The following is a 27,307-nucleotide window of genomic DNA, read 5'->3' as shown; positions in this document are numbered from 1 at the left end:
ACGCGCGCGTAATACCTCTGGTATTGCAGGTGTTCATAGGCTATGGTAACCACTTACCATCAGGTGGGCCGTATGCTTGTTTGCCACCTCAGTGGTATAAAAAAAAATATGGAATTTAATCTCCATATATGAACCGTTAACTTTTTTCTTAGTTCTACTAGTTTTATATAAATAATTTAGATCGACTCCAATCATAAAGTCTGTTGGAGGTCATTAAAAATGCTCATACTGCTTCGTAGATAACCCGGATACAATGTATCAATAACTTTAGCAAAACTGCATTTATTATAAAAACGAAGCATCATTTCGGCTCTTAATTGCCCACCGCTGAACATAGACCATCCCATAGACTGCCACAAGGAACGATCAATGCATTTCAATATCTTTATTGCATTCCATAATACTCCAGGCCCACTGTCATCCTGTAATTCCTTGTACTTATTAAATAAACTGTTTACTAGTACTAATTAATTAATGATACTATTGTTAACAAACAATGCTATATCATCACTTTAACAGAATTCTTCAGCATAGACAATAGAATCATTCATCATTCAACGGACGAACACTATAATAATAATCACATTTATTTCTTTACGAATCCAATTACACACTTCGATTAGAAATTATAATTGATTGTACATGTACAAAATCGTACAACACTAAGAAACGTTAAAATGTGAGTTACGCACCTGCTGCCCGATAAATAAAACATGGCGACGGACACGCGAGCGTCCCTAATCAATTGTATCGATAATCTAGACTATTATCGTGATAGGTGCACGGTGAAACGTGTCCCGATCACGACACTAAATTGAATTTGACAATTTACTTATCCTGTTATTGCATTCGGAGAACCATTAAATATAAAAGCCTACACGATGTTATCAATCGAATTAGAATTGACGAAATAAATTCACCTACAACTCGATTATATTTAACGATAAAGTCACTTAACACACGCTCGAAAACCACTCGCATCCAATAACAAAGAACGGGATAAACCAACGTAAATCCATCAATCAAAGAACAGCAATGAAATAATCGAATTGCCGAATGTCGAGTGCAGTTCAAAGAGCACAAACGAGGAACCGCAACAGATTTCTGAAAATCGAAAAAGACAATCGAATATGACTAATATCTGGCATAAAGTTCCGTGTCGATAACGAGTCTATGGCTACAAAAGGAGGAAGAAATACACGGGGGAAGAAATTTAAAAATGGAACGTTTCAACGATGTTCGAATGCTCGCGTTGCGGATTCCAATTTTTGAATTCCGAATCTCTTTCTTTATACAACATTGAGTTCTTTGTTAGCGTTTCGTTTATCTATCTTCCAATCAAGTTGTCAAAGGTCAATGGCAGCAAGTCGACATTCGAATGTTTTTTTGTAATTTACAATAGGTAATGAATTATAATATCATTCGATTTCGAAGTTATGCTATCTACAGAATTGCATGGATATAAATAATTAGGTTAGAGTGTAAGCAGTAAAATGGTATGCCGAACTAAATGGCATCGATTGAAAGGGAACCACCAAACTTTTCTGTCACGAACCTCTTTTTCGATGCACGATAGATTTTTACTACTGTTCGCCACCGGCTTTGTTTCGCGACAATCCGCCGGTTGCATGTTCGATAATCGAAATGATAACCAAAATAAGCTTTGCCCACTTGTGTTAGGAATTACATGTGTACTTACAAATGTAACAGTATATTTGTACAGGATTATTTCCATCGGTGTGTTTATAAAGTTTTACGCTTGTGAGGGCAATCTTACAGTTTTGTTATATTTATGGCCGTGATAAAACTGTTTGCGGCCGTGTCGGTTCTGTTATTGTCGAGCACCTGTCAGTCTTTTACTTTAATTTTATGACTTTAATGTTTATCGATGTCGCTTGATAAGTAAATAAATCAACGATTATCTGACTAATCGTAAAATATTAAAAATAGGTTACATTATAAAAAAAAAAAATTCAATAAAACCAAATCAACATGCTCTGACATGTATTTCTTGGCTTCACTCCAGTTATACTTTCACAATACATTGTCACACAACAACTGCATAATTTCACCGCTGTCCTTAGGAATAATTTCAATTACAACCGCTTTCAAGTCGATAGACAGGGTGCACGGAACACAAACCACTTAACGACACGACAAATTTACAATTCTAATTCTCAGGTAATTTCAAACGATTTATATTTTATATTGTAAGACATATTCGTATTGCCGAAAAATAAAGTTGTTAAAACCGTTAATAGAGCGGGAGAACCGAGCGTAGTGGCGACGCGCACGCGACCGCTTCCGCAAGATCACTATCGATAACAAACTTATGGCTGCCGATTGACAAACCGAGTGTACAAACACAATCATCCGTATTCCGATAGCGATTGGGTCGAAATTCATATGTGAACCGTCCTAACACTACTACATGTAACACAAAGTATAAGTAATCCAAGACGTTCGATTTTTGAATTGCCCTCTTTTTTAACAATTGAAATATATTTTTAAAAAGGAATACCACTGAGAAAAATTATAAGATACGAGGCAAAGAAAACCGAACGTTCATGAAGACTCAATCTACATTTCAAACATTCCGTAGATTTGTTTAACCAACGTTAGACAGTTAATATATTCGGTCGGCAATATCAATGCGTTAATAGGCTCGTGTGGTCGAGTCTTATCTATCGCATCTGGCCACCCCCTGCTAATGAATATTAACTAATACTAAAGCTGTATGAAGTGGGAATAATTTGTATACGTCCGTATTTTCATTTTGCGGAATGACTCATTCACTGTAAAAAAAAAGAGTATGGTAATATAAACCATGACCTAAATAATTACAAAATCCATCACTAAGTATATTCGAAGTTAATTACAATAGTGTCGAATCGAAAGCAAAAGAAAAATAAAACAATACTGGCCGTTAACACAAAAGGAAATTCTAATTATGAATAAAATTTAAATTTTATTTAAAATTAAAAATGAGGTTAAAAAATGAGGTCATCGTAATTCGAGTGGCTAGTGAAGTGACCACTGGCTATATATCGATATCAGGCATCGAGTACAAACGAATCGATCCAAGGCGTTCCGTGCGGCCGTGTAATCCTGTTTGCATATCGGCGCACGAAACACCCGCACTTATCATGTTTATTGATTGACACGCCAGTAATTCACAGTTTCAACCCCACCGGCCGCCACCTTAATGTACACCGTCCTAGCGATGGGAGACAGCGATTTCTAATATTAATCAAGCAATGCTAATAAAAAAATTGAAGACACTTCGCTCACTTTAAAAATTAAAAACAAAAAAATATCCTTGTTTTTATTTTATATTTTAACTAACTTCAAAAATGAGAATCTTTTACTTATAAGTATATTTTTGTTAGTCATTGCATTATTTTTTTTTTTGTGAACCAAAACGTTAAAATAAATTGTTATATTAAAATAATATGTAAATGTTTTATTTATTAATAAGCGACTTAGATGAATCAAGGTAATCGTAAAATAATTGCTTCAAATATTGCTATTTCTCTTTTTTGCATTAGAACTCATATAATTATTAACAATTTTATTACACAATTTATCATAATCATATTAGTTTATAAAAAAATAACGATTTAAAAGTTGAATTTGAATTTATTCACTTTCAAATATCATCTATTAAATTATTTTTCAAGTCAATCTTTTTCATTATGTATTTATATATTATAAGAACTCTAATCCGCTGTTTGTTTATAACTTGCAGTCTCGACTAAAATTTACAAGTCGCGGTTTACAGCTCTTTGTTTTAAGGTGGCGATAACTTAGTTTTTAGCTGTTTCGGCTTGTACCGACGCATTCTTTCCTTCTTTATCACTATTTGTTTAACTACCGAAAGAGATGCAATTATTTATATCGATATTATGAAAGTTTATTGTAATTATAAACTGATGGGGGTTCCTTTGGGAAATTTAACTATTACATTTTAACTATTACATTAGCATATTTTATAACGGTAAATTAATAACTAAATACGTTAAATTGTGACTAATATTATAATGTAAAACTGACATTGTTTGTTTATTTCCTCTTAGCTCTTTAACCACTCACACACACACACACACACACACACACACACACACACACACACACACATCACACATCAATTATAATTACATTTGATAATTAAGATGAAAACAAAACATAACTACTGTGAACAAAGTCACAGGTAAAAACTAGAGTTAATATATTTTTAAGCAACTTCAAGAAGACGAGTTTCTTAATCCAACAGCATTTTATGTGTATTAATTACACTATTACATCCCTATTGACTTTAACGATTTTATTTGCAATCGAAAAGGATGGGTTAGGATGGGTTAGACGCATACTAATTTTTCCATGATGAAAGTCGCCATTTTTGTATATATATATTAAATAATTACAATTAAAAAAAATATATTATTTTAATACAACATAAATACCTATTTTCATATTAAAACAATTGTAAGATTTATAATACTTTATCACTAAATTGTCGGCCTTATTAACATTAATTCAACTTAATCGTTAAAATCATAATTACGTGTTGTCAAATTGCAATCTGAACTACTATAAATCCATTTTATTGTAAATTAGTTATCACCGCCCACTATGCATAAAATATTTCGAATTACATTTTCATTATTTATTACTAAAATTATCAGGGTCGATAAGGAAAAACTTAGCGTTACACAGCTGTTCAGCGGTCAATAGACCTCAATGAGAAGGTAGCCAAGCTTTGTTGAAATTATCACAGGAATACTAATTAAATAAAATCAGTAACAAATCGTAACATTCAATCGATTAATCGATTTTTTATTTATTAATCGATTTGTTACTACTATTTAATACCAGCAGACTTTATTTAACGAGTGAAGATGAAATGGTAACCTCGCCTGCGCTATCAGTATACGCTGGCGGGGCACCATTAAGAGATGATAGGTGAGGATGAAGGCAGATTAATTGGCCTATCGTGACTAATTCATCAAGAATTGACCATGATGGTTGCCAAGGAGAAGCCCATGGAGATCAATCTATTAGGGTATGTTGCTAGAAATGGGGCTGTTTGATCCCATTACAAAAAATCTCTTTCCCCCAGACACTAGAATACTGTCTGATATCTATTATTAATTTGTTTACATATTGATACCATCACCGGCGTGTATGGATGAGATGAATTTGTAAAGTGGATGAAGCAAAATATGTATGTAAATGTAGAGGTTTTCGATTAGTAGTCGATTCTCTTTTCCCATCCCATATTAGACCTAACTTAAAAATACCGATAACACGATTCTTAAAGGAATGGCTAATAAAAATTTTAAAGCCTTCTAATTTGACAAATGGAGGTATTATGTTGTATGGAGGAACCCCAAATTTTTTTGTCACTTTTCGACCCATCTTTAAAAAGAAATCAAGTCCACTGACTTTATAAAACCTGCTAATGATTTCAATTTTACTATGTATGACTGTATTCTTTACAATTGTGTATTTATAAGAAATAATAGTGTATCCGATCATAACGAATACCAAATAATAATCGATAATGACACTACAGATAATCTACGTTCCGAATTTTCTATTCGTATTACGCTGAGTCAAACCCTAATGTGCAATGTTCGCTTCGAGTAAGCATTTTTTCACGAACCTGTCAATTTTCTTTTGCCGCCACTATCGCTCTGAACATCAAACCTGGCATAACCAAATTAGTTTCGACACGAAAATGCCAAGTGGCCGATTGTCTGCCGACAATAGAATCGATGGCAAACTTCCCCTTTCAATACTACCTTTTTCTGTTTCAGGTCGAACAGGGGCGCAACACAATAAGAAACATCAAAAACTGAACAAAGAATAAGAAAAAAAATAATTCACGACACGCGATTACCGAATAGAAAAGAACAATCGATTACGACACTGGCTAGTAACAATCGGTTCGAGCGCACCGGCAATTAAGGAAGAGGCAAATTTTGAATTTCGAATAGTAGAATGTTGGGCGGTGGATTCGAAAGTGAGATGCGTGGTGCGCGGATGGTCGTGTCATGAGGCGGGTGTAGGTGCGTGAGCGCGCGCGTCCGGATGCACCCGACGGGCGCGGCTAGTCTGCCCGCCGCACCTGAGGCGGAGGTGCAAGCTATGCACTCGATGGACTGGCTCTTCAAGAAAGAGAGGATATATCTACTCGCACAGTTCTGGCAACAGGTGAGTTACTTGTTACGATGCGCCTAACCTGCAAACAATTTTTTTCTGTTACTTTGTATATTACGTAGTACCTTCTGGCGCCTTAACAATTCAATCAATGGTCATAAAATTTGGTATACACAGGATAATTATAATTAACATCACTATTTTTTATCCTGGCCACACAGAAAAAGTCACGTGCTTAACTAAGGTGAAATTATTCAGTTTGATAGCTATTCTGAAGATAAGGATGTTAAGAGATCAATTGTCTAGCATCAAATATATATATATTTTTTTATATTTTTCTTTGTACAATACACAACCCTAAAAACAAAGCTATATCTATGAATAGAATAATTACGGCGATAGGTCGGCTTTACCCCATCTTTATTCTAAAGTATCCACCGTCATTTAGATATTACAAATTCAATGGAAACAATAATAAAGATAAACCTATACAATGGAGGGACAAAATCAATTAATAGTTACGCATTATATGTGCAATTAACCGCACCTAACCTACAGGTCTCGACCGGGGCACAAATTAGTCGAACCGATTTCCATCGCACAATCGGCACACAACAATTATATTGTTTAAACTAACTATTGTTTCGTATGGTAATATCTGATTCGTATGTACAATGTGATGAGAAATCGATTGGAGCTGTGATTTTGATTATTCGAATTTCAAATTTTGATAACAATCGGATTCTAGTGTTGAATAAATCGACTCAATTAATCGATATCGACGAATTCCGTTTCTATTTTATAATTTTGAAATTAGAATTATTGTATACAATAATAACGTCACTTGATTACAATTTGTGTCGAATTAAAGAGACTAATTGAACAAAAATTAAACAGATTTGGTAGTGTCGTATTTTTTGCTAAGTAAATAAATAAGTACAGATTGTGTTTTACTTTCCGACAACTAGTTGAGTTTACATCGCGTGCCGCTTCTGTGTGCACCGCCTACTCTATGGATTAGATCATGAACAATCATTACCATTGTTCTATATGTTAATATCTGATCAGCGTTCGTCGTAATCGAGCAATCGTATTGTATTACATTACGACATCGATTTGTATCTATTCGCTATAAATTGCACATGCAGAATTGTAAGCATAATTTTTTTTTCTTTTTTTTTTATGCTCATATTTTTTTTATTATAATTTCAGTCGTTAACTGTACACTGCTGAACATAAGCCTTTTCCATAAGAGGAGTTTTGCCAGTAGTTGCCACGCTTGGCAGGCGGGTTGGCAACCGCAGTTAGGCTTTTACAGATGTTTTAAGAGGGACGCCGCTGCCCATTCCTCCATCATAAGCTCCCTTACGACACCCACGGGAAAGTAAGAGATGGTCCATTCTATGCCGGGACCGACATGGCGATATTTCATATTTATTACTGTGTCATAAATAGTTGTGATGTACATATTGCGTACCAATCAGATAAGCCTAATTCGGAAATAGAGTAATTTAAAATGACAAGTTGCGAGTTGATATTTAGTAAAAAATATCTACTCGGTTAAAATTGGAATAGATTAGTTTATTTTTTCTATTATGTATTATAGGTATGTACATTATAAATTAGTTTGAAGTGTGGGTAATCATGGCCGTAACTAGGGGGGGGGCATTGATGGGCAATGCCCTACTTTAATAGGCCCAATGGCCTACCTTAAAATGAAAAGCCCCAAGAAAATAAGACAGATTTCTTTCAGCTTCTCAAAGGTTAACTGTAAGAGATCCCTTTATGGGATAAGGCCGCCACTGTATATTAAATCTTTTGATGTATTCCGTATGATTTATGTGCAATAAAGATTTTACAATACAATACAGATTCTCTATTTTGAAGTCACTTAATTATGCCTTCTGCCCTACCAAAAAGTTCTTTTGCCCTACTTTAAACTTGGGTCTAGCTACGGCCCTGTGGGTAATTAATCGGTTATCGATTCCATTATTGAAACATTTTTGTACTATTAAACTGTACGAGTACAGTGAACTACAATATATATATTACTACATAAAAATAGAATTGTATTTAAATATGTTACTAATATTTATTATTCTTTTTGACAAAAAAAAAAAACAAGAAAATCTATTTGAAATTAAACAAATTAGTATGATACCATCATTTAAAAATCCTCTCAATTAAAAAAGCTAAAGTCGAATTACAATCACTACAAACATCGTGTAAAAAAATATCAAAAAAATCGTAGTCAAACTGAGTCTGTTTATAGAATTTCTAAGCCTTCTTACGTATTTAATAGAATTCATTTCTCAATGATAAAATACAAAATAAATTTATATTCTATGCTGAATGTACTTACGTAATTCTATCAATAGATAGAAACACAATTTGCATACAAATAAAATACCTACATGTTCAAATAATACCATAGATAATGATTCGATCTATGACATTCGACTTCGCTACACCTGTCATGTGTCAGCGATAAGTCAATTATAGCACGTTCAAGAACGTGAGTCGATTGTATCGAATCGAATAATCGGTACAATTAATATATATACGGTACCAATTTATATTTTTATTTCCATAACGAATTGTTATTATTAGCACTTAACAATGAACTTAATTATCGAGTTTTAGTGTCTTATTATAATAATAAGACACTAAAACTCGATAGTTAATCAATAATGATCTATTTAAATCAATCCAAAATACTTGAAGATAAATTACTAATTAATTAGTAAACAAATCGATGTTTCATGATTGTACTATGAGAAAGCGTGCGTCGAATGTAACAACTGATTTCAAATCACTAATTTAGTTAAAAAAAAATAGAATACCGTATTCGCATTTCAAAATTCGTAACGGAACTAAGGATGGCATTCTGTGCAAATGTCTATTCGAAAATAGACGTAGATACTAGCATGCTGTACTCAGACGATACAAAGCATGTAAACGACAAATTATGAACAATAGATGTTGGCATTAAACTATGCGAAATAAATATTCATTTGAGTACAAGGAACCGAAGGGTCGCCGATGTGTCCGTCCGATACACCACATTTGAATGTTGTGTCCCGATAGTATTGTTTGTTATAAACCAAGTGCCCACTAATCCTTTACATTGATTAAAAAGCGTATTCAAATTTACATATGCCGTGCCTCGCAATGTAGTTATCGATTAGAGGAACTTAATTCCTTGCTCGATTCCAACGCTTCTGTTCATGTATTATGTTTGTTAATATTTGAACAGAAGCTTGTTTCTGTAGTCACAGAGAAATATTTGTTTTGGCGTTCAATTTAGGTGAATTTTTTTTATGTAAATTAAGAATAAACATGTGTACGTAATTAGCTTTGACTCTAGACAAATTTGTATGGTTATTTACTTAAGTACTTCTACCGAACTATCATAGATTAATGGCATTTAGATAGAGTGTCCGAGCATTTTTTACAGGAATTCCAAATTTAAAGAAACGATGCAAAAGTCATTGTTGTACTTTTATTTTTTAGTAGGTAAAATATTGTAGTAGTATACAGAAATGTTGGAACCTGTGTCAATTTTAACAAAATGAATATGGGACATTAAAGTAATCATTAATAATTTATAAATTACATATTAACACTTGACAACGAGGATTATAAACCTGATAGTAGGCACTGCACAACCATTCAAATCACTCGCATACTGGCAACTAAGTAAATCTATTCCAAATTCAAAAACGAGAATTAAATTCGAAGCAATATATTTTTATTTGAATTTAATAATTTTCAAATTCCGAACTTCCTTTTAAATAAAAAAAAAAGTAATGTTTGAAAGAAAACGAACTGAGCCCAAGTCAATTAGGTTTCCAATTACGATTTTCTATCAACTTTAACACAATACCGAGTAATCAATCGTCATTCGCGCGACAGTAAAACTTATACAATCGCTTGCCATCAAAACCGATAGTTATAAATCCACCATTAGCCACCCATCTCGGACGAAGATGCCGTTTAAAACTATATTTAACAACCGCAAAGGGTTGGTTCAAAGAAGACGCTTAATAAAACTAACAATTAACATCTATAAAATTGTGAGGCAGCGCTTGCCACTTTATTGTTTCTATAATGGAACGGGGGCAGGATATAATCGATTAGATCGGCAATCGATTGATTGTCGAATCGGTTCGGAATTCTCTTGAAATCTTTTTTAATTTGTGCACTTATAGCAAATCTTATTTTAGCTGACATAAAGTTTTGACGGTCAGTTTTATTAAATCAATTGTGTTCTTTTAGTACAATATATATATATATATATATATATATATATATATATATATATTGTTAAAATTAAAACTTAAAGATTATTATGATGATAGATAGTGTCTAATGTATAATCTATACTTATAATAAATCTGTAGAGAGGTCCATTCTGTACATGAAATATATTTCCAAAATAACTATCAGGGGGTAATTAGTGATCGATACTGTGCTAAAAATGCAATCAGTAAAATTTTTGTCTGTCTGTCTGTATGTTCGTTATAGAAACAAAAACTACTCGACGGATTTTAACGAAACTTGGTACAATTATTCTTTATACTCCTGGGCAGATTATAGTTTACTTTTCATCGCGCTACGATCAATAGGAGCAGAGCAGTGAAGGGAAATATTTAAAATGTCCACCCGTGCGACGCCGGGACGGGCCGCTAGTATATCAATAAAATTAGGTTGAAAAGTTTTTTTATTAATAAATATCTTTAGATTATCATTTAAATGTCTTATTATAACACTTTTTATGACATCCGTATCGTAAAAGATTATGACACGTTCATTATAAATAATAAAATTGGTTTTATCTCATAATTCGTATATATATTTTTTTTTTATTTTACTTCTTTTCTTAATTTTTTCATTGCCAATTCGCCATCTTGAAATAGGTTTACGCATTAGTGAATAAATTTACCATATTTCGATTTAGCTATCACATATACAAGATAAATACTCCCCAATAGAGGGAAGCCTATATTCACTAGTGGACAGGTAATGATAATGATGCATGAGATAGACCGAAACAACAACATCCAGCGTCAGTTTCTTTCTTATGCGTGCAGTGACGTAAACGTGTCTATCGTTGGAAGAATAGATTCATTCGCTAATTGTCACATTCATTTTCCCCTGGTGCCTATTCAGAAAAACTACCTGATTATTTTTAATTATAAAATACGGTACTTGTCTGGTCTTTGGTGATCTTGGAGCATCCACTGTATTGTGGTTTGCTGAAGACTGTACTTTCTATTCTGCATTATTTATTTCTGGTAAACATAACGTTTTATGGTGTTAAAAATGCGTTTATAATCTCAAGCCTAGATCTATCCTTCCATGATGACTTTATTTTTTACTGTACATACACCATCATCATTTTATTTATCTATATTCTTTTATATACCATTTCCATAAAAATTCTTACTTCAACATCGTGCAATAAAAAAAAAACATAACAGACAATATACCAGAGGGAGACTCTGTGCTATTCATGTGTCTAGGTGAAATATGGCAATTAAATTACAGGGTACACAGACATAACACCTTAGTCCTCAGGAATAGTAATGCATGAGAGGTATCATAGGCGACACAGTAAACTATGTTACGTCCATGGTACTGCGCATGTCTATAGACGACGGTTACCACTTTCCATCAGGTGGGCCGTCAGCTTGTTTGCCATTCTAAGTTGTATAAAAAAATAACAACACAATATTATAATCTACTTCAATAGAAATACTCTAAAAAATTAAAAACAAATCGAAACATTCAATCAAATAATCGTTTTTCATTTGTACTATTATTGGACATCACTAGACTGTCTGTTATATTCGAATCGATTATTTAATTCGATTACATTTTCATTACATTCGATCGATTCAGTATTCGAAACAAATTATAGTAACACGACATACTGTTTTCATTATTTTAGTAGTTCAACTAATTTGTATGCGTGTAACTCAGTTTCTTTAACGATCTGAAACTAGTTTAAATAAACTTTAGAGATACTAGTAATATAATCTGTTAGTTAGTAGTCGATAAGGGATAGACACTCCAATGATATTTCACTTAATACCCAATAAATCTTAAAGTTTTATGAAACGACTCTAAATGTTCTAGTAGCCTTTGAAATTTCTCAATGAAATTTCGAACGAGCTACGTTAATTAGGGCTGGCCGACGTCACCGCAAACATTCTGATTTTGTGGAGGTAATTAATCGTCTCAATTCATCGGCCGATCGTATCGGTTCGAATCGTAAAAAAGCGCATTTCCCTACGGCTCCGGGCGGAATGCAATCGGTTCCCACAGCCTTGATGTCCCGAAGAATGTGTCCCGTTTAGAGCAAAAAATCGCACGCTCTCCCATGCCTGTGTCAATTCTGGGTTGGGAATAGTGACGCCAGCAAGGACGCGCGGTGCACGACGCACGAAATTAACAATCCAATCCCCTCTTTGGGTCTAACTAACGCTTAATACAATTATTTTTAGAATTTCGCACCGTAATTATCTTATACTCCTGCAAAAACCATCGAACGCTTAGCCGAAAACGTGGAATTTACCGCGCAACGTAACAAAAACCTTAACCTGTATTTAAAAATCGATTGCAACCAAAAAATTGTCACTGACAAATGATTCGAACGCCTTGCGGTTGGAAATTACGAATTCAAATCTTTGAATTTTGAACAAAAACCACTATTAACCGTCGGTTGTTACCTTTTTTCGACTGTCGATGATTCGGGGCTAATCGTGTTTTTTGCCGATATGTTCGAGGCTAATCGATTCATCGGCCTCGCTAATTCGATTTGTGCCCCTCCCCCTGCACTATCGGTGGGCGGGATCTATCGATCCGTTAGTTCGATTATCAGCATAGATTACTTCAAATTGCCGGACTCCATCGAAATGGTAATGTTGAACTCGATAAATTCATTCAAGCGTTACTTAGTTTATTACCCGCAATTATAAGTTTTATCTATGTGGGATAAGGTTGAATCCACTTCATCGGTAACTGGCTATCGACAAATCTGAACCGTGCTCTCTTTTACCGTTGACATGATCATTTGTTAGAAGAAAAAAAAATAACGCCAGTAGCGAAAACGAACGACGAAAACCGCCGAGCATAAATGAATGAGCTCCACGACGTAGTATCTCGATAATTTAATAAAAAAAATATAAAGAATCGATTGCGGTTGATGGCCGGCCGCACGAATCATCTGTGGAACAGTCAAATCATCAGAGCGCTGATGGTTTTTTAATGATATTTTTCACAATCGGCCCGATCATTGATGGTTATTAGGTATAGGCGAGTGCCTCGAGACATGCACGTAGGGTCTTGAGCTCAAGTCGTCCGTAATTTGTATTTACATGCTAAATTGAACTTTAATACATTGAAATATAATTTTGGATTGAACCTATCAATTGTAGATGTCTTTCGTGAGGTAGTCTGTACACAGTGGATCTTGTGGGAATCGTTTTTGTTGTTAAAGTGTCTCGTGAAATTATAAGTGAAATCATAGGTGAACAGAATATTTGTGGGTTGAAAAGTTTCAAAAAAGCAATGGAACTATACTATTTTGGTATTTCATTACACATCAAAATATATAAAAAAAAAAACTTAGAGCATAGCTATCTAGACAGAGCATTGCGTGTCAAAAACGGTCAGCCAATTGTTAGCTGAATGTTTTTATTAAAAAAACGCTGTTTCTCGTTTTTGCAAATAATAATGTAGTAAGTTGGTATTCACACACATACTCGTCCTATTGGCTCAACAATGACCTAAATATTTTTAGACCAAAATTTAGAGTCTTTCACAATATAATCATTCTTCGTAAAATCCCTCCTTCATACACAGTGAATGTACAAGACAGGAGACGAGCCTAAATTGTACTCTACAATTGCCAGCCTTCGAGAAACAATTATCAGTGTTAAACTAAATCTATTTAGCTCTGTGGTAAAAAAAAAATTATTCTCTCTTTTCTTTATAATAAATTTGAAGTATAATGTTTTCCAACTATATTTTTTACTAAGTTTTCTCCAATATTTAAATCGTATAATTCTAACTGTAATAGAAATTTACTCAAACAATATTAAACATATTGAGGTAAGCGTTTATAAAAAAACGACTCTATCTAGATGTCTTACACTCTATGAAAAAAAAAAGCAAGCATTCCTATATTCCTATATTTCCCTTGTGACGGAACCCAAACTCGTAGTGCGAGAAATAATACACATAAATGTCTTATAAGTTTCGTCATTAGGGCAATCATTAAAGTCATAGGCCATAATCGAGGCGTTTAAGATAATTCGCTCACGAGTACTCACGGCTAACGCGATTGGACGTGTTTAAAAACATAAAGGGATGGCATTCTCGGTAGTCGAGACAACAGAATCGGTCCGTTCGACATTCCATTCGTTCGACATTTAAATTTTATTATTCTTAATAGTTGATAGGTATATATTTTTTTTTTATTTACAGCCAGTATTCAACAGTTTTGTCTCTACAATGTCAATGTGTTAAGAACCAAAGATTAAAATAAAAGATAATTTGTATCTATGTTAAGGTTTTATTAGAACATTATTGTACATTTAAATATGATAGTCAATAAAGATATTTAGATGTTTATTACTCAAAATGTACTAAAAATTTTGAATAAAGTTAATATACTTGAATGAAAGATTGGAGACTGACTAAAATCATTGGATATAACTGTGTTTAATATTGTTAATTTAGGGTTTTGATGAAATATTAAAAACTTGCAACTAGTTCCGGCTTCGGATTGTTTTTTTTTTTAATAAAGCACAGTCCATGTTACTATACAGTAGCTTTGTGAAAGAATTTTTAAAAATAATTAAATATTTTTTAATATATCCATTACAATCAAAAAAATATTTTTTTCTCTTTATAATATTACTTTAAATAAATGTAAATAAATAATTATACCACTATTAAGAATATGTCAACTTTAAACATAAGCAAACGTCACTGAATAGAGCAAGAAACTAGACAAAAGCGATCTTTAATTAAAAAATTATATGCAATAAAAAAAAACTATTAAAAAATCTTCAGAAATATATAATTTATGTATCTATTTATATTTTTAATTATTCTTTGCCACAGTCGCAGTAGCGAAACTATTGTCTCTAATGTAGGTAAAATACATAAATGCACGCATGGGAATAGAGCCAAGCGACACCTGGATGCACATGTTAGAGCGGCTTTGTTATAACATTAAAGTGATTCACTTTAAACATATTTACTTTACATTCATAACGACAGGTATTATAAAATTTACAGACGATCCAAATCCAACTACATTATTTATTTCCACTTTACACAAACAATAATGCAACAAAATTTTTATAAGATCAATATACATGGCAATAAACTTTATCACTTGCAAAATGTATTTACTACAAAATCATATCTAGTTAATTAATTATAAGCAATTTTATAGTAAATGCTTCATTTAAATTTTTAATTCGAATATAGCAACACCCTAAACATTAAATCGAATTTTTTGGAGATTAAAAACACAGTTGAGAAACTATGTCACTCCGAGAAATAGCAATAAATTTGTCCCTTGCCACATGTAAACTCAAATAAGGTCAGCGAAATATGTCAAGATCGAATGTTACATTTTCTACAATAGCAAAATGCGAGATGAATCTATTTTTGTGCATATTATTTTCTAACAATCACGTTTCCATTTCAAATTATATATTATAGTAACTAAGTTGTCACCTCTAAACGTAACAGTTCAGTGGGCGAAACTCATTAACATAACCTTATACCGGGCCGATTCCATCGGTTGCGTGCGTCTGCATATCGCTGAGCTGAGGTAAACACTAGTGTTGCACAATAATCGATTATCAAATAATCGATTGTGTTCACCCAGAATAATCTAAAACATCGATTGGCATATTAGTTAAATTAACAATACTGATATAAACTTATAGACAATTCGATCAATTATTATCGATTTAGGAAAATCTAACCATACTAACAGTAATACGAGTATTTATTAAATAGACAGATATTAAAAACAATTCCACATTATTAATTGATAAATCAATAATATTGTTCCAATCATCATAATCAGCCTTTAACTGTACAATGCTGAGCCCCCTTGGGGGATTTTGGCAGTAGTTACCATGCTTGGCAGGCGGATTGGCATCGTAATAACAATAATAAACCTACATTTCAAATTTAAACTTTCTAATCTAAGTAATTTTGGCTATATGTTGATAATCAATCGAGAACTTAATAATCTTACTGTATTAACCGCCGTACGTCCCTTGAAAAAGACATCCGGATGAAGTCGAATTGTCAAAAACGGCAAATACAGCAAATTCATAAAATTCCCGTCCAAAACAAACGTCTATACATTATTACATTATTTATGTTCCCATTCGAGTAAATCATATAATAATCGGTATCCTTCGATTATTCGATCACTCACTTAATAATCGATACTCTTCAACAACACTACTGGCCGATTCCAGCTTTGCGTGCGTCCGTAATCGGCGAACTGTGGTAAACAGTAGTTGTTGGTAAACACTACCGGTGAACGGACACACACTGCCACCTGTTGGACGGTGGGCATAACGCTGTTATCTATCTATCGATATCGATAAAAAATACATTGGGATTCTCTTCACTAATAATCATCATCATCGTCATATCAGCCTTTAACTGTCCACTGCTGAACATAAGCCTCCCCCTTGGGGGGTTTTTTTATTTATTTTTTTATTTAAAAAGTATACACACTAGGTTACAATCAATAACATTATAAATATTTATATAATGTATGTTTGGCAGAGGGAGACTTTGTACAAAAGTCGTTTGCTTGGGTACCGCTTGAACACAACTGCTTCACGGTTGAAACACGAATGGCACAGAGGTACCCAAGCAATCGACTTTTGTACAAAGTCTCCCTCTGGTTAAAAAAAACCAGCTCATTAATAAAGTCGCCCGCCCCAACACAACCCGCTAATAATGCCAATAAATAACAATAAAATTAAATTATGTTTATTCAACACACATCGTATTGTCTCTGGCCAGTTTAATTACAGAGTTGATTGCGAATTAATTTTTTTACACACACACACACACCCATACACACCAAACGATTATGCCGACTCGAATGGATAACGCCAGACATATCACGCGATGTATCGATACATCGGATAATGATGATTGATCGATACGCCGACATTGAATAGTTCTAATTCTTTACAATGAAAATGTTCCAATTATAAATTTAAAAAGCTACCGGTCACTCGGCTGGATACAGGATCGGATTAAGGGGAGACTGTACAAAAGTCGATTGCTTGGGTACCTCTGTCCCATTCGTGTTTCAAGCGTGAAGCAGTTGTGTTTGCATGGCTGTGTTTCGGTTTGAAAAATGGAATATGGCGTGAATTTATAGGGTACAGAGGAATAACACCTGAGTCCTCAGGAATGGCAACGCATGGGGTGTATCATGGGCGAAGCAGTATACTCTGTTATGTCCATGGTACTGCTCATGTCTGTAGGCGACGGTTACCACTTTCCATCAGGTGGGCCGTCAGCTTGTTTGCCATTCTAAGTTGTATAAAAAAAAATTTTTTTACTGAATTTCTATTGGCTAAATCTGTAAGTATATCCTTTCAGATAAAGCTTAATTTTTCCAAATCGGTTTACAACTGACGGAGTTATGAGGTGACAAACATAAAACAAATACAAACGAATTGAGAACCTACTTCCTTTTGAAGTAGGTTGATAATAAAATTGTCTCAAATTAAAATTTATTAAAAAAAAAATTTACTTTCGGAAATAATAAAAAAACTATTTTAGCTTCTTAACTTTTAAATTTAAAACATTGTTCGATACTAAGTCCGTCTCTGTTCTTGCAAGTCATTAACTCTTTTTTTTTATACAACTTAGAATGGCAAACAAGCTGACGGCCCACCTGATGGAAAGTGGTAACCGTCGCCTATAGACATGAGCGGTACCATGGACATAACAGAGCATACTGTTTCGCCCATGATACCCCCCATGCGTTGCCATTCCTGAGGACTCAGGTGTTATTCCTCTGCACCCAGTAAATTCACGCCATATCCCACCCTTCAAACCGAAACACAGCCATGCAAACACAACTGCTTCACGGTAGAATCTTTTAACTCATTGCCTTTACACCATTTTGCTTAGAAATAGAATTACATATTCTGTACGTATTATTTGTTTTATAGTAAGTATCTATTGATTTATTTTAATACTGTAATATATTTTGTTTAATGGATGAAGACGGTATGGTGCATCCATGTTAATAGTGCAAAATTAAAAGAATTATAGTGAAATCGCTGAAAATCAACTTTGATAGTTAAGTAGAAGTATCTGGAGAGCTATCTGACTAAATTACCACTTTTAAAAATCAAGCAAGCCACGGGGACTATCGTTCCCACTAACAAATAATCCCATCTCTCCGTACTATATTCTGAACTAACTTTTGAACATAATTTAGTATGAACAAATATTTTGACATGGGATTTTTTATATACTAAGTGTAACCCGCGGCTCCGCTCACCAGTATCACAGTACATACAATATTCTATGTGCTAAATTATGATATAATGTACCCAAAGTACCAAATCTTATACTTGTGTTACTATGTTATGTGAAGAAGTAATATATATACTATAAAGTAATAAATATATTAATAAAATTGAGAAAATAATATTCTAACGACACAATTTTATATACAGTAACTTATATATATAAATGTATAAATACATATATACATATATGTATAAGTTACTGTATCTAAGTTGTAGACTTAGACGTAAATTATACATAGTAACACAGGTCGTGCTGTGCGGCTGCTGTACAAACTTTCATCGAACTGATAACCAACAAACAAACGTAAGTTTGATCACGCTAATGACAAAGCCTTGGACCTTCTGCTACTTACTTTAATTCATTACGCTCCATTTTTTGTCTAACCATATTTATGGATCTGTTTATTACAATCGAAACCACCTTTACACTGTCTGCAATTCGTAGAAACTTTCGTTGGACCGTTAAAATGCAGCAAATGTCGCGGAGGTGCGTGACAAAGGCTCGCGTATTAAAATTCACTATCTAGAATTAATACTATCTTTCTTGACATTAACGTCTGACTTGTTTCCTTGGTCCGATCTTGGTCGCGTTAAAAAAAAGTAGCTGTCATCATTATGGTCACGAAGATTAAAAAGATTTACGTTTCGAATTCCGAACGTTCGAATTTGGTATTCGAAACAAATGTAGGGCTGTACGCTTATAAACAGTGCCGATTAATAATCGATCGATACCGATGCATTGCGAGTACAGAAACAAATAGCTGGGTGCACGACACGTGATTTACGACGTCGCCACGGTAAACGGCGGTAAAAGTGATGTCGCACTACTTAAAAGGTTAATTGAACGTCTTTACGCCTAAAATAACCAATCGTAAAGTTTTATGTAAAGTGCTCGGAGATATTGAGACCCATTACATTTTCGACTGAATTATTTTTGCGTTTAAATACTTACGCTTTATTGGTAACGTATTATTTCGGTTTTAAATTTATGTGCGTACATTCAGTTTCAATTGAGTAGCGCCTGTTATTATTATTGAAAGATGGACTTTTTCAGGCAGAAGAACCTGTGACACCGCGATCTTTCCACGATCTTTTGTGCTCGCCCTTTTTCTTAAAGTTCGTTGCTAATTCCCTATCAATGATTGGAATTTTAAGATATTCTTTGTAGCGACGTTTTTTATCTCCTCAGGATACAGAGTGTGTTTTTCAAACGAGATATATCGTTTATGTATGAGTGGGCTGCAGCCACATATTGGCAGGCGGATTGGCAACCGCAGTTAGGCTTTGGAGATGTTTTAAGCTGCTGCCCATTCCTCGACCATTAAATTCCCTTAGTCGCCTCTTACGACACCCACGGGAAAGGAAGGGGTAGCCTATTCTATACGGGAACTACATGGGAAGTGAATCTAAATAAATATAACAAACTACCCGACTCTACCCAACACTGAAAGAGCCTCGAAAGATTATTGTTATGTATTTATTTTGTGAGATTCAGCAAATTGCTTCAATGGACGCGCTTCGAAATTATTTCAGACAGGCTTCAAGTATCGCGGAAGACGAGGAAACTTATTTAGTTTGAAGCGAAGAGCGCTCCCAAACAAAAGTTCAGATGGAGGAACGTCAAAGCGACGAGAGCGATCCAGTCATTATGCATAAAGACCGGCACAAGATGCATTTAAACAATTCCATGCTTTATTTCTATTGGAATAACGTTAATTTTAATTATTTATGCTTATTACATTGTTGTATTGTTGCTTGCTTAGTATTAAAAGTGAAACTTACAATTTTGAACCTTATGTTATGAATAATTAAGGTCGGCAATCTTAGAAGGCGAATAATAGTGGCGTGCAATGTCATATCGATTGTACCAACAGCGAAAATGTCATTCAACATGTTTGACTGATTAATATCAAACTGCAAAATGCAGTACGGTTAGCAAACAAATATCAAATTACAATTTCTATTTTCACTTTTCAATAAACATTATAATAGTTTGAATCTCTCCTCAAATTGCAGTTTAATTGTTTAAAAATTAACATAGCAATTTAAATACATAATAATAATAATTAATATAAACTTATTTAACTATGAATAAAATTAAGAAAATTAAAGCTTTAGTTAAGAAAACGATTATTCTAATTATAATTAGTTACGGAAAATTTTATCTATGTCCATATTACAGATACTATATTACATGTATATTAAAATTATTTGTTGAAAAAAAATAACGATATTTTGCAGACTGTACTTAGAGAAGTCTAAGAAAATCAACCATTGTTCGCGGACGATACGCATCGCGTTCGGATTGCTCGCACGCTTGGCGCACCTTAGCTGCTCGTGCGCTACCAACAATCACTTCATAACACTATACAATGAACTAACCATAGCGATATATTAAGTTAAAAATAATTCTATATTAAAAAAGAAAAAAAAATTAAGTATCTGGCTAGTTATAAATAAACTGAAATAGATAAAGTATAAAAAATGTTGGAACGCATTGTTTTTAAATTCCGTTCTTATTTTAAATTTCGTAATATTTCCACGACACCGAGATTGCTATGAGAAATTGTTTTACGATTCCAAAGTTTACATAAAGCAAATACAAAATATAAATCCATAGAGTTTATGATTGCGACAGTTAATCCTGAATTCGTAAAAACGTATAGTTAAAAGCAGCAATAAATTTCATATTCCCAATCTCTAGTTTCGTAACGAAAATCATTAACTGACAAACATCGTAAAGTGGCGGACGAGTGGGGCGCATTCCCGGTTTATATTTAAATTTAAAGCTGAAAGAACGACATATTTTTAAAGTTCGAAGCGACACACTAGAAACTAATCGCTGTTTTCGATTCCCGCGTCTTGTGAAAGAGTTCGAACGTGTGTTCTAAATTTGAATGTTTTCGATTTTCGAGCGGCTGCCGAGGCGCGTCAATGGCGGTTGAAAAATGGTGCGGAATTATGAAATCCGTTGTTTTCATTTTCAAATTGTCTTCGATCGTATATATTATAGCTAACCTTATAAATAGATATTAATAGACCTAAATCACGAAACATGTTAAGTCTCAGAAATAATTCCACCACGAGAACCGATTCTACTCGTATGTAGGCACGAGTGGTTAATAAAATTCGGCCATTATCTACACTAATATTACAAAGAGGAAAGATTTTTATTTTTATGTTTAAGTATTTTTGTAATGAATAAACCCCAAAACTACTTTGCCGATTTCAAAAATCCTTTCACCATTAGAAAGCTGCATTCACCCTGAGTAACATAGGCTATATTTATTGCTAGAAAAGATTAGGGATCCTTACTGAAACTTTAGTAACGTAACTCAAGATGTAAAAACAATGCTATAAAATATCTTTCGTTGCGTGCGCTGAGGAAAGTACTGGTGATAGAACAAAAGCATGTTCTACACCAGTACTTATATATGTCCAACTATTATCGTTATGTCACAATACCCACTTTTTAAAATGTAAAAATGTCCACTCATGCGAAGTCAGGACGGCGTTCTATAAATTAATAGTAACACTAAAACTTCTTATAATATTAGTCCATAACTTTTAATTTTTTATCTGAAATTATTTATAGTATTTTTTTAAATTTCTAGAAAATTCTAGTAATTTTACTATTAAGATTTTCGTAAGCACACATTGTATTTTATATAATAATTACCAATTTAACTAACGCGTAATTAGATCGATAAACCTCGACTAGTTTCGTAATCAATTCGTGATCCTTACTCATGAGTGATTATACTCCCAAAGTAATCGAGCTTTTTATTACATTATTTATAGTACTTATACGTAAATATAGATATATTATATAGTCAAAATCTATAATAATTACCTATAACTAAATTCATCTCACAATTTATAGTAACAATTTCCTGTAGATGAAGGCGGTTGGGCATTGAGTCGGTGACGTTTTAATTCCAAATCTCGATGAATTTGACAACTGCGAGCCCCTGGATTTGTCCGGCTGACACTTCTCTAATCAACCCTCTTTATAAATCCACTATAGACATTATTAAAATCTATTTGTATTAATAAATACAGATTTATCACCTGAATAATAATAGAACGTATTAGAATAAATAAGGGATTCTAAGAAAACGTAAGTTATTTTATTGTAAACATATATACACATCGTATGGCTCGGACATAGAATGGACCGTCCCTTCTTTTCCCATGTCATAAGACAACTAAGAAAGAGCAAGGGATAGACAGCATTCCTCTTGAAACATCTCCAAAGCCTAACTGCGGTTGCCAATCCGCCTGCCAAGCATGGTAACTGCTGGCAAAACCCTTCCAAGGGGAAAGCTTATAATCAACAGTGGATAGTTAAAAACTGATATGATAATCCCATTCAAAGCTGTCCAATCGTTTATGCACTATCGCGTAACAAAGTTACGACATTTCTAATACATTGCAAACATTTCACATTATTATATACCTACGCATTAATACACAATGTTACGCAAACAAAAATTATGTTTATTTAACAAACCAAACAAATGCTAAGTTTATATAATGAAAGTTATAGAACATAATAATAGAATAAAATTATAACGCTTCAATAAAAATTAAATTAGTTACAAAAAGAGAATTTATTAAAAACAACAGAAATAAGTATTTTGTTTTCCGACCGTATATCTTTTAACGTTCCGATTTCCAGCGACGAATTCGAGTATTCGATGAATCAAAACGTATTCTTAGAAGTTTAAAAAAAACACACACACACAGTTTACTCATTTTTAACAATCAACAACGAGACAATATAAAATGATAAAAAATACGATCGTTCCAAAAATTGTGTCTTAGCAACAACACGAAAACATACGCAATACGAATGCCTACTTTCCTAACACCGACAGTGAAACACACGAGAAATAACTAAATAGTTTTGCCTCGTGTTTTACGAAATTCTTGTCAATTTTATTTTTATAAATGAGTATACTCATTATGGATCGGCTGGGAACATGGAAATAAGTGCATTGTGTTGTGTTACATTGACACTCACCTACTTGGCAGGCGGCCGCGTCCACAGATCATAATGACGGCTCCACAAAACCGAGTGAATAATATAACTTTTTTTTTTATAATAACAAATAATACTGGCAGTATGTAAACTACAAACGAGTGACAAAAAGAAAAAGCTAAAAATATTTAATATCGTAGCGACGCGATATCCCCTCACTGTTCGATGAAGTTCGATTTTCGAACGTACGTTCGGAAATAGCGCGCGACAGCTGAGAGACGACATCGGACTATTTTTTATTACCTCCTTCATGTTTATGAGCACTTTATGAGTTTTTATAGATTTTATTTTTTAATCCATTGGAATAGTCACATGCGTTAGTGATCGCTTACAACAGCTCTTTATTTACGAGTCGACCTGTTCACACGTTATATCTAAAACTTTGTCTATTTGTTTCCCTTTTACTCATTAAAAACTTGAATATCATTCGAGCTATTTATAAATTAAACTACCTATCTATGTGCAAACCTCATTCATTGCCAACCTACTAATAAATATTCATTAATAATTATTATTTCTATATATTTCGATAAGATAATCTACCTGTCACAAACAACATTAAAAGTTTACCTGTAGCAGGGTTTTGATTGGTCTGATTAATTTAAGAATCCCTTTGATTAGGTCATTGAATGTTCAATCAATAAAATAAGCGATATCCTTTACTCCAAACGAGGTCACTTATCAAATGAATCTATAATCGAAATTCGAATCTCATTCGGTTTATTCGAATTACCGATTGAGGTCCGCACTTTAGAGCTCATTCAAAATAATATTGAATGGGAAAAAAACTATTTAAAAAGACGCTTCTATTTGAATTAAGAACGGAAATCAACCGTCGCGACCGTTTGTATACGAAGTGTGAAAGGATCGATTCGAAATTTAAGAGGGGTTATTTTTTCAAATCCTCCCTGTTTATTGACATGTTATTTATTCTCTTTTTTTTTACACGAGTTTTGTTTTACTGTTTGACTTTTTTAATATATTCGATGCAGAATTAAATAAATGTTTAATTTTGGAACTCCGTTTTGAAAGAAAGAATATTTTTAATAATGTTAAATCTAAGCATTTGCAACCGACTTCAAAAAGGAGAAGCTTGTATTCTTTTTTATGTTTATTACCTCATAACTCCGTCAGTTGTGAACCGATTTGACAAATTCTTTTTTTTATCTAAAAGAATATACTTACAGATTGGTCCTATAGATATTTTATCAAAATCGATTGAGTAGTTTAATATTTAAATTAGAATAACTGGTTTTACCACAAAAAAGTCGGTTTTTGTTTTTAGAACACAATTATGAATTATGGTGTACTCATTTTTAATTCCACAGTTTTAAATTAATATCTACATTTGACCAAGTGTAGTTATCTCACGATTACCACGGGTGGTTATATTTTAAACGTAAACCAATAAAATATAATTTTATTGTTTTCCATACACTTAATGAAGTCAAATTAGGCATTTTCGGCTTCCCATCGGCCAATCGTAAAATAGCTGTAAAACGGTTGGTATTGATCACGGTCAAGTAAACTATTTTATGTTGTTTTTATTGTTATTTATAGTGGAATAAAAACATTTTATTAATGTCATCGGTTCGTAAGGAGCACTAGACGATCGCCGGGTAGATAGGTAATTAAATATTTCAAAAACTCTTTCGATTTGTACTTACAATGTATTCAGGTATTAACTGTAACCCCCCCCCCCCCCCTAATAAAAACTGAATCCACATACAAGCCCATTTTAATCATTCTCATCATCAGCCCTTATCTGTCCACTGCTGACCATAGGCCTCTCGGGGAAAAGGGATTGGTAGTAGTGGAGACTAAGAATCCCATTGCCAGTAACATACCCAGCCAGGGCGACCTCCTCGCGGTTCCCCCTGGAAACTATCATGGTTAATTCCTGATGAATTCATCATGATGGGCTAACTGACCTGTTTTCATTCTCATCTATCACCCTTCACTGGTGCTCCGCCAGCGTATCCCTTTAGCACAGGCGGGGTTACCATACCATTTTCAACCATCAAAAAAAAAAAAGATAGGCCTCCCTATAAGCCGGGCCGTTTCTTACGGCAGGTTACCATTAGGATAATTTTGCCAGTATTTGCCACGCTTGGCAGGCGAATTAACAACTGCTAGTTAGCTTTTAGTGATGTTTGAAGAGAAACGCTACTGCCCATCTTTTGACTATTAATTTCCTTTGGTAATTTTTTAAGATAGCCGCGGGAAAGGAGGGAGTGACACATTCTATGCTGGGACCACACGGCAATGCGATTACGAATGCTTATATCAATATATACATTTAAAATATTCTTATTGGTACAATTATAGATTAAAGATAAAAATACTTTAGGTATAAAATTTTAATAACGTTCAATAATCAAGACAAATATAATTCAATTGATATTTTATATCCGTTATCATTAAAAGATCGTAAACTGAAATTAATATAGCTGCATTAAGTTTTAATTTTATGGCAACGCCCGCATCCCTGCGCTAGATCCAATAATCCTTTATTTAAATATAAACCATGACGCCACTTACGCTACATAGTAAAATTAGTCGTAAATCATCCACCTATCTCTTTTCAGGTAAATTAAGATACCTAACGTCACTACAAAGCAGCAAAAATACAGAGTAAGTACTAATATCAACTTAAAAAAAAACACATGTCACACAATGAAATCGATCGAACAATCGAGGGCTGGCGGCAAAATAAATGAAAATAAAAAATAAAAACACACACACACACACACACATAAAGAGAGAGAGAGACAATTTTTTAACTTTAGAACTCGCGGGATGAATTTTGAATTTAGAACAAAACGAGATCGAACAAATGCCCCCAACTTCGGCGTGTGCTTGCCGCGTGAAAATTAATTATTAATTTGTTTCCATTGCCCGTGTCTCCGGGGGAGACGTGTGCCGCTATTGTCTATGCTTTTTTATTTTTACTAATTTATTTTTTAACGCTTCAATGATGGCAAAGGTAATTTGTATCAATTGAGCTTCGTTTTCGTTCTCTTGTTAAAATCGATGGTTTTTATTTTTTATTTTTAATGTGACCATTTTAGTTAAATTTTAATCAGTGTATCGTTAATATTTTATTTAAGACTTTTTACAACATTTTCTTCATTATTTTATTGTTATATATATTATGGGGTGTTTATATTGTCTTTATATAAATAAAATTATCTAATTATTTATTTATTTATTGTTTATTGCACAATAAAATTTTACACACATATACACCTAATGGAATATGGTAACCGTCGCCTATAGACATGAGCAGTACCATGGACATAACAGAGTATACTGTTTCGCCCATGATTTTTTTTTTTTTTTTTGACTTTACACCCCAATGCGGCTTGATTATTCCTGAGGACTTGCAGGTGTTATTTGCCATTCTGACGACTCAGGTGTTATTCTTCCGTACCCTGAAACTTCACTGCCATATCCCACCATTCAAACTAAAACACAGCCATGCAAA

The 27,307-nt window shown here is 33.4% G+C and overlaps 1 protein-coding gene across 4 annotated transcripts in view; it reads left to right on the top strand.

The window, feature by feature from the left end:
• LOC113516327 (homeobox protein cut) overlaps positions 1–27,307 on the top strand; it is a 215,354-nt gene that overhangs the window by 19,825 nt on the left and 168,222 nt on the right. For 3 of the 4 annotated variants that reach the window (XM_026900743.3, XM_026900739.3, XM_026900737.3), the window contains exon 2: positions 5,820–6,216. In XM_026900743.3, coding sequence (XP_026756544.2) covers positions 6,094–6,216 — 123 coding nt within the window. In that variant the 5' untranslated portion in view covers positions 5,820–6,093. Of the gene's footprint in view, positions 1–5,819; positions 6,217–26,408; positions 26,455–27,307 lie in introns of those variants that run through there. The other variant, XM_052896118.1, reaches the window with a different exon arrangement.

The sequence above is a fragment of the Galleria mellonella genome, unplaced genomic scaffold (genome assembly GCF_026898425.1).
Source record: "Galleria mellonella isolate WM207_F2 unplaced genomic scaffold, CSIRO_AGI_GalMel_v1 utg312, whole genome shotgun sequence".
Classification (NCBI taxonomy): Eukaryota; Metazoa; Arthropoda; class Insecta; order Lepidoptera; family Pyralidae; genus Galleria; species Galleria mellonella.
This window is presented reverse-complemented; position numbering and strand designations above follow the sequence as displayed.